The 9,720-nt window shown below is 37.1% G+C and overlaps 1 protein-coding gene across 2 annotated transcripts; it reads right to left on the minus strand.

Moving 5' to 3' along the window:
* Positions 1–1,878: 1,878 nt before the first annotated feature.
* Positions 1,879–8,135, minus strand: LOC147338935 (transcription factor E2F5-like). 2 transcript variants are annotated; one of them, XM_086286449.1, is made up of 10 exons: positions 7,909–8,135; positions 7,321–7,487; positions 5,224–5,333; positions 4,957–5,112; positions 3,972–4,015; positions 3,739–3,803; positions 3,427–3,637; positions 2,946–2,993; positions 2,817–2,861; positions 1,879–2,683 (listed from the first exon to the last, which is right to left on the minus strand). In XM_086286449.1, the coding sequence occupies exons 2-10, from the start codon at positions 7,477–7,479 to the stop codon at positions 2,598–2,600; spliced, it is 924 nt and encodes a 307-aa protein (XP_086142575.1). In that variant the 5' UTR covers positions 7,480–7,487; positions 7,909–8,135; the 3' UTR covers positions 1,879–2,597. The 2 variants fall into 2 exon arrangements, with proteins under 2 accessions (XP_086142575.1, XP_086142567.1); XM_086286441.1 differs by having other exon boundaries at positions 1,880–2,683; positions 7,321–7,484.
* Positions 8,136–9,720: the final 1,585 nt, after the last annotated feature.

Consider the following 9,720-nt stretch of genomic DNA (forward strand, 5'->3'; position numbering starts at 1 on the left):
CCACTGCTGTCAGACTCCATAATAAAGACTTTAACTGATCAAGCACACACATCCATACATATGCAATAATACTAAGTGCAATAATCCTTTCTGTCATCGTTGTATTTTTACTCAGTTGTATATAGTATTTGTATTTGTATTCTATTTTTATCTTATTGTATATTTATTTTATTTTATTCTACTGTATATAGTATTTTATTTTATTCTATTCTGTACAGTTGTGTACTGTATTTATTCTTATTGTATTCTAATTTTTGCCTCATAACTTTTGCACTGTCCACTTCCTGCTGTGACAAAACAAATTTCCCACGTGTGGGACTAATAAAGGTTATCTTATCTTATCTTATCTTATCTTATCTTATATGAACCAAGTATTAAAGATAAGTTTATATTCTGCTCCTGCTTATTTTGGGGGAAAGATTTATCCTTTTACCCTGCCAGATAATTTCCTTAAAAGCAAATTGATCTGATGGGCATAAGTGCTGCCAACTGATAGTTGAGCTGGCCTTTGAAAATAGAATATTTAGAAATTTAACCACACAATTTGTTTAGAAAGTGAAACAGTATTGACAAGAAATAGTAAGCAAAGGTTAAGTGCTAAATCAACAGTGTTTTGCTAATAGCATGGCTCTACTGAGGCCACTTTGGTCCAGACTAAAATATTAAACTCTGCTTAGATTGTGATGAGAGTATGCAGATCTTTCATTGTCCCCAGTAAATTAGATGTCTCAGTGCAGGTTATCCCATCTGCTCCCATCAAGATTCATAAAGCTTTATCACTAAACACATACAAGAGGAACAGCATTCCCATCAGTTTCAGTTGTTCTTCTAGGCTAATAGGCAAATGTTGGCATACCAGTATTTAATAAACATATACCTGTTTAACTTCAAAATATTAGGACACCAACATTTAGCTCAAAGCACTGCCATGTCATGGATGTATTTAGAGAAAGTACAGTATCAGAGATGTGAGTGTAGTTGTACAGCTTTAGGCCTGTTATTCACACGTTTGGTATGATGCAGGTATTTTAAAATCAAGCGATATCGTAAACTAATACTTTAGACCTGAGTAAAATTTCATCTGAGCGACATTTCACACATATTGTAATCTGAGGCTATAGTTCATGGTTGTCTGGAGCAGTAGTTCTCCAGACTTTCTGAAGTTGTTTCAAAATGTTCCTTTGGCTGCTATTCCACTCATTTTCAGAATATTTGCTTTTGCTTATTTGTTAAATCACACCAGCCTATGAAAGACAATAAAGGCACCCTGTGTTAGATGCTTTTGGGGGCTTTTCTTTAGTTGGCGCTACAATTTTTTTTTTTTTTAAAAGATAACAATTTCACAGACATAAAAAAAATTGTATTTTTGCACAGAGGTGATTCTCAAAGAACTATTAGCTGAAGACTCGTATCTTTGCAGTATGTTCTTAAAAAATGAGTAAAAAGTGGACAAGTGGAGGTGAACATAAATAAGAGGCATTAATAATAATATTTAAAAACAAACAAACACTATCTACAGCATCTGAAAGCCCTGTCATTAAGAAAAAGGAAAAAAATTCAGGATAGACCTGACAGATGAATCTAGAGCTTCAGTTGATTGACCTACTGATCTACTAATCAGGAATAGTTTTAATGACATATTAAGGAAGGGAAACGGGAAGAAAAGGCTGAGGGATGTCAAACTGTCCAAGAACTAGACCAGAAATCAGTCAATCAATTAGCAAAAGGATGTAAGGAGTGATGCATCCAAAGTTGACATTTGTGGTTCAAATCAATATGTATGGCGATTAGAAAAGAAATACAATAGTGAAAGTTTTCAGTCATCGAAATAGGTGGAGGCTCCATCATGGTTTGGGACCACATTTCAGAAAATACAAAGAAACTTTTTGCATAATTTTATTGTTGTTATGTCTTAAAAGTTAAATACAAATCATTATTTAAAAAGGGAATATTCACTTTTGAACATAGGGCTGAGTTCCAGATAAAACACTGGGTACACTTACACCCATCTAAAAAGCTTATCCAAATCATGGTCACAGGTCCCAGCAAGGCGAGAGGTAGTCAATCATCAGGCCAACACAGAGACAGGTTTAACACTCACACTTATAATAGTGGCTAATTTAGCCAGTTAATCTAGGCACCAGTCACCAGTTAACCTAGCATATCTTTGGACTGTGGGAGACATCAGCATACCCAGAAAAAACCCACGCCCCACACAAAAGGCTGGAATTAAATTCAAACCCAGGACCTTCCTGTTGTGAGTCAACAGGGCTAACTGCTGTGACTCTAGGCCACCTGTTGTGCTTTTACATGGACCCTAAAATTCTGGTAGTAACTGGTTTAAAAGCTGAAATGCTTGACAGTTCAATCAGAATACAAATACTTTAACTCTGAGTGTGCTCTTTCTGTCCATGCCCTTGGTGTTTGCTTCCAAATTCAAACTCTTGGACACTTTACAGCAACAGCACTGAAAACACCATAAATATGGATCTTCAGGAAGCTCAAAAAGAATGCTGCATGTTCGCCAAGGTCCCACGGTTCTGATTAAATGCATTTCATCACAAACCAGTGTTTAAAATCCCACCCAATTAAAAACATTAGCTCATGTAACCACAGGCTTTGAGCATGGGGATGTCAAAGAGGTCGCAGATGCCTTCTCTCTCGTCCAGATCACAGGTGTAATCTTGTTTAGATGAGGGATGGAGACAAGAGGAGCAGAGGAGAAAAAACTGTTAGGCAGATGTAAACGTGTAATTACCACATTCAATATGCAATAATCGTTAATCACTTTATAAAGATGAATAAAGTGTACTTACCTTCAGAGGACAAGAGCTTTGTGATTAGATTTGTATTTAATATTCCTACAAAAAGAAAAACAAACCAGACATCAATTTACAGTAAAATTAGCTGACTTTAGTGTTTTTAAGAGCGAAGACCGGCGCTACCTCTGGGCGGCTCTGTTTGGTCCTGGCGTTGGTTCGATGGATCCGGCGCTGGAAAAAATATTTTTTTGAACAAACTGTGAGCATGACAATGTAGATACGTTAAATGTAAAGCCTGCGTAAGCATGAAAGAAGGAACAGCCTGTCAAACATTAGTCACACAGTTTATTTAACTAAGCATTACATCCACTTTTTCATGTTTGAATATTATGTGCTTTTTTTAAATTAACTGATTCCAGTCACATGGGGGAAAAGAGTGAAGACTGTGGCACGATCGAAAGTGGTTGCTTCAAACACCAAGTCTGCCACCACGCAGGGTCAGCTATCATCATCAACATCATCCACAGCAGTTTGTTGCCTTTTAAAAGTTTAAAAGTTAAAAAACTGTTGGATGAACATTAAAAGGCGTGGAACTTATAAAATGAAGGGTTTATTCGTTTTCATTTCTCTTTCAGTGGTGTATCCAGGAAAGATAACGACTCACTTTTGGATTCATCAGTTTTGTTACTGACTTTACTGTTTTCTTCTCGCCAGGCAGACAGAGCTAAGCTGGCGCTCTGTAAAATTTCTTCTGCTGGTGGGACTGGAAGTACAACAGGAGCAGAGCTGACGGAGCATTTGTTTAGGAGGACGACATCTATGGGACCTCTGGCGCTTTTCAGATGGATCTGGTACCTTGCCGGGCAGTTCTGGACCTGTACAAAGGAGACGCAAGCACACATAAATCACCCCCGTCTGAATTAAGGGCAGCAGCGGGAGTATAAACTACAGTCGCTTTCAGTGATGCAGAACTTACAGCTTTGGGAATGGGGACATCTAGCTGTGTGCCAGGTGGTGCTTGCACTGCTAAAAGTGTGTGGCCTGAGAAGAAACAAGATGCAGATAAGTCAAAACACGATTTATATGTATTTATTCCAAAGAGCAGAAAGCACCATCTCAGGCTTACTGACTCTCTACTTTATTTTTTTTATCTATATAAAAATATACTGAAAAAAGAGTAATTGCTGGAAAAGAGGGATTATACATCACCACAAAAGCAGTTGCAGATATCTTCATGATTCACATATGTCAGAGTTGATCTGAGTTAAGGTTCAACTTAAAATATTTTGCTATTCAGAAAAGAGATGTGATGGATTGTTGCACAGCATTTTCTGTAACGGCACAAATGCAAATGCAGCGTATCTGTCACAGAAACACATTAAATCTCATCAAATCTGCTAAAAATGATATCCAATATCTCATTTTCAGTTAAAGCTGGAAGCATAAAACATTTAGTACAAATACACATAATTCTGTTCCTACGTTGTGGTAAACAGAAGTAAACACATACACGCCCACGGACTATACTACAACTTTGATGTTTTTATTACAACATGCTGACATCAGCTTGCCTTTTGGAAATCCTCAGTAATGACATGGGTATTGTTTTCATAGATCATTTGCACTGCTGTCAGGATTGTTAATATGGAAATCTAATGTAGTATATTAATCATATTTGTGTGATTGTGAAGTCATATAATGGTTTACTGAAAAAATTATGTTTTAAAGAGCTCAAAAAACAAAGTGCTTACGCACCTCAATGACTAATATATTGCCCCTAAAGTTTGGAGATGATTCGATGGAACCTAAAACTTTTTCCTAAATCGGGTGACCCTGACCTTTGACCTTGAAGCATTCAATGCTTAAATGATGTATTTTATTGTCTTTACCCAAATGATTGGAGCAGAATTGGCTGAAATCTTTGGCTTCTGTGAGCTGTGAGAACTTCCATCCTTCCACGATCTATTACTTGATATGGTTTCACAAAAAGTTTTAACTTCATTTTCACATTTGGTGTGTCCTTCACCTCAACCCTGTTTTTACCTAAATGAAATCAGCATTTAAAAAAAAGATACCTTGAAAACTAAAGGCTAGGCTGTAAACAAACAAACAGAAGCAATTACATACTCCCAACCTTCTAGGGGGAAAATTACGACTGAGCAATGAATTCAACAGTTATTAGAGAAAAGGATATTTTCTGCAATCTTCTGTTATATTCTTGATGCTCTGTTCGACCCAGAGTTTCTGCTGGTCCAAAACACATTCCATTTGCTCCAAGCCCTTCACGTCAGACTTTAACTCCACCAGCCTGTTGGCTAATAGCTGTGTATTCTCTCCCAATGTGTGGCCTCTTATTCGTGGGGAAAATAAAAGAGAACATGTTAACTTTTACTATTATTTATGTTTTGCTTCATATTCTTGACATATGTGCATGCACACAAGAGAAGAGTTAAAAACTCACATCCACTTTACGTTGCTCTTGGATATTTTCATAATCAGGCCGATGCCCTCCAGTACATTTGTGATGTCGTAGATTCGCCTCTTCTGTCCAACAGCCAGAGCCCTGACCGCCTGAAACAACAGGGAAAAAAGATGCTTTTTCTACCCCAGCCTCCGTGTCTGACACACACACACAGCAGTTATTCAAAGACAATGCATCAGGCCTACACTAACACCCCAGATGTGCTCCAGTTCTGTACTGTCAGCTGGTCTCCTTAGGAGTCAACAAAGTTGATCATCTGCCTCCGTCTCACTCTTTCTCTTCACACTAGTCTGCATGTACTCCTTCTTAATTTTTACACTCACAATGTTAACAAAATCGAGCTGCTGTTCTTGTGGGGTTTAATGCACTTATTTATTTCCTGAAGCAAAAGCTTTTGCTTAACAAATGAAGTGTAATTTTTAAATGTATGCCAAAATGTAGCCAGAACAATCCATGGACTTTAAATCAGAGAAAACATCTTAAAGAACTTTAAAGAAATCGAACCCTAAACCCACACATGGGGAAAGGACAGCCCGAGGCCCCACAGATCATGCCAAATAAGGGCTGCCGCATGCTAAAACACAAACAAAACAAAGCCCAAAAATTTAAATAAATAAATAAATACGTGCTTAGGAATCTCAAGATGCAGTGTGTTTTTATTGCTATTTAACTTGGCTTCAATCCAGTTTGCTTCATTAGTGACAGATCTAGTGGTGTATATCAAAAAAATGGCAACAAACAGACTAATTTAAATGTTTATTTAGCATGTTAGATGAATGATGTAATGTTTGCATTCTAACCTGTAACAATGTGTCAATTCAGTTATGCAGTGTGTGGTCCTTCACTTACTTTAGCAAAGCTAGTATGGCTCTCTTAATTTAATATATACGAAGCAGAAGATCTGCATTACAGTAACCAGATGATGATAGTATGTATTAAAGTGTGACCGGTCGCCCCCTTGTGAGCCTTGAAGGTACTGCAATTTATTTACAATATGTCTGTGAAGGTTCTCAGTCATCTTCTTCTTTAGGTTGCTTGAAGATGTTTCACCTCTCATCCGAGAAGTTTCTTCAGTTCTAGGGTAAAAAGGTGGAGAGTCCCAGATTTAAACCCTGTGGGTGTATCCCCCCAAGGAGGGACAAAAGGACCCCCTGATGATCCTCTACCTAATCACATGAGCCAAGGTGTGAAAGCGGGTGTGGGTGACAATCAGCCACGGTTTCGGGTGGGCTCATTGTGAAACCTGGCCCCACCCCATCATGTGATTTCCTGAGGTCAGATGGCCCAGGATGTGAGTGGCCGTTAAGGCATCTGGGACGGGATCTCAAAACTGGATTATAGATGGCAGACAGTTGGTATCGTAAGCCACCGCCTCTGTTCAAAGATAGTCGCTCACAGTGGACATCAAGTATTTATTTATAATAAATACTTTCTTCTTTTTTTTAATCAGTTAACTGAAATTATTCTTATAAGATTTTAAAAATATAATGATATATTAATCTAAAATTTAAAAAGTCTATAACCTACAGGACAAGAGTCATTCTATCCCAAATCATCACATGTAAAGTAAAACATGCAGAACATCTTTAACTTTAAATTTTTCGTCACAAAAATGGAGAAAATGCTGTTTTCATGCTAAATTCATCCTGGATTGAAAAAATATCAAGTTGCAAAGAAATAGCATAATCGGAATAAAACAAAATCAAAAGTATCCAGATGACTTAGAGAATAATTTTATTAAATATGCACATTTTTCGATTTTGAGACCCACTGTGTTTACATTTAAAAAGTAAACTGAAGTATTTACTGTGCTCCCTTCATTTATGTACTCTGTGTTCCTAAACCTCTTGATGAAGGATCAGGTCAACCAGTAAATCCTCTGAGGACCAAAATGAAGTAATGAAAACACAAAGGAAAACTAGGCCACGGAGGCCTGAAGTTTAAAAATGGCAGGCATACAGTATAAAGTAGCACAAATCTAAAGTTTCAAAGCTATAAAATACTGTACAACACACACGTATAATTTGATGCAACATGCTGGCCTAGGTGTTTACTGTATTGTGTGGGCTCACTTACGTCTCTCAGGTCCAGCTCGCCGCTTTTAGACTCTTGCAGTAACTGGACAAACTTCGTGGTGAGCACATGAAGACTCCTCTGACTCCTCTTGTATTTGGGGTGTTGTTCTGGCATGCTGGTGTCTTCGTCCGGGCTGTGTGGGCTATCTTCAGGATCCATAGCTGCTGCTGGGCAGGAACACAAAACAAATGAACCCGAGATGGGGCCTCTCCGATCTTTGAATGAGCCCGCCTCACACAGCTGCAGAGTTCCCTTCGAAATAAAATATTCTCAGTGTTTTCTGTGTATGCTCTCTGCCGTTGCTTTGTCGGGTTTTCAGGTATATCTGTCTAATAAGCGCTTTGGCTAATCAATAATGTCGAGCTCTTTAGATTTACATTCACCTTCACCATAAGTGCTACCTGGGGCTGATTTATTATGAAAACACTGTATCGGAAATGCAAAAAGATGTTTAGCTTTTCACTCGAAAGTAGCTGTTTAGGAGGTTTAGTTTATCCTGCAAACTGGTAAAAGCCTTTAGTTTTTCTAAAGATCACTTCCACACGAACACAAAAAGCGACGAGCGTAAGACAAAACAATTGTGTTTACCTTGATGGCTGGAGGAAGTAGCAGCGTAGAGTCGCTAACGTTAGCAAGCCCAACAACGACAGCCGATTTCAGTGTTTAAACTGAGACAAAGGTTTTGGCGGACAAGTAAATATATCCGTTCTTAACCTCTAATGTAAACACAGTATTTACATGGTAAACAGCACCGCGCTAACTCTACTAACAGTCCACTCCCAACTGTTTAGGCGCGGAGCTTTCCGGTAGCTGCATTTACCTGCCTTCACAATAAAACCTAACCATTCGACCAACCAAAATAAAATCAACTCACATTAAAATATCAGTCTGGTCGGACATCCAAAACCTGTGAATCACTGACAAAAATAGGTTTTCTGCGACTTTATCCTCGTGTGAAAAAGAGTGTAAAAATTAGATTTTTTTTGTTTTTGTTTTCAAAAACGTGTTTTCATTTAGCAAATTTCTTTATTTTCATTTAAAGATAAAATTTACAAGCAACACAGCAACAATGTGGACATTACGCTAGCAGAATGGAAAAGATGTCTGTAACATTTCATGGAAAATAAGCACATAATAAGCAACAATAAGTGAACGTTTGCTGAATATCAATTTATTTAAATCTTTAAAATTTTATTTTATATTGAGTAAAGCATATGAAAACTTATCATCTATGCATATTAATGTGCTATATATGCGCGACATGCTGCACACAATTCATCACAAGCCTGTAAATGATTTATCTTTAAATCTGCAGCAAAATCATATATAGAGGTTATAGATAATTATTAAGTACTGTAAAGTAATGTTTATACTTGCTGTTGCTTTATTAAAGGTATGTTGACAAGAAGAACAATTATTGTAGTCAAACGATCTTTATACATATGTGCTGTAAGTAATATGATCATATGATAAAAAGATATTCTCAGTAATTTAAAGACTTATTTAAAAAAAAACCTGTGACAAAGATTCTGAAGTGGTTGTTTAAAGTGGCTGCAGACGGGTGCAAACCCAATCGTTGTCACACTCCATAAAAAGAAAAAAAATTAGTATTAACATTTTTAATATTTATTTTTTAATAAAACCTGAAAAAACATCTGGTATTTAAAATTGGTATTAGTGGAAATGCAAATGTGTTGTATGTATTTGCATTTTTATGTTAAAAACAGCAATTTATATTCAGTGATTGGAACCTGACCTTGACTTTGTAACTACAGCCAGCTTCATGTCATCAACACCCGTCCATATAAATGTATATAAATGTATATTATTTACATTTTTATGAGTAAATAAGTCATTATATCCAGGAAATAATTATTTACAATTATTTACTGGATAATAATAATATTGTGTTACATAGATAAACCCAGATTTGCAATTTGAGAATGATAAAAACGTTTTGAACAGAGTCATGGAAGATATAGTAGTGCTAAAATCCAGAAACCTGGTCATGCTCCTTGTCATTAGAGGGATCAGATGTCCCACTAGGACTGTTTTCGGATTAGGGACTGTTATCAGGAACTGCACTGAATTCCCTTGTACCCCTTTAGTACTACGGCCATGTTCTACATTTTGATCAGCTCTAATTTGCAGAACCCCACACAGCAGCTTTTAAGCCTTGGGAGTAAATTTCAATTTGGTCACCTAAAATGTCTCTGCTGGGAATCCTTTGGCAGAGAGTTGTCATTTAACTCATCTAATCTATTTGTTCCATCCTAAAATGGCCCCAGGCACTTATCTGAGTAGTTATTTTTGAAGCATTTATTTGATACAACAAAAATAAAAACTGCATGTGCAAAAGTCACCACTCTAAACTGGTCACACTGTGTCCCATACTCTGGG

The sequence above is a fragment of the Aulonocara sp. 'chitande type north' Nkhata Bay genome, linkage group LG1 (genome assembly GCF_057382095.1).
Source record: "Aulonocara sp. 'chitande type north' Nkhata Bay isolate Kocher_YH1m ecotype deep benthic linkage group LG1, A_spYH_male_GT1.1, whole genome shotgun sequence".
In the NCBI taxonomy this organism is placed as follows: Eukaryota; Metazoa; Chordata; class Actinopteri; order Cichliformes; family Cichlidae; genus Aulonocara; species Aulonocara sp. 'chitande type north' Nkhata Bay.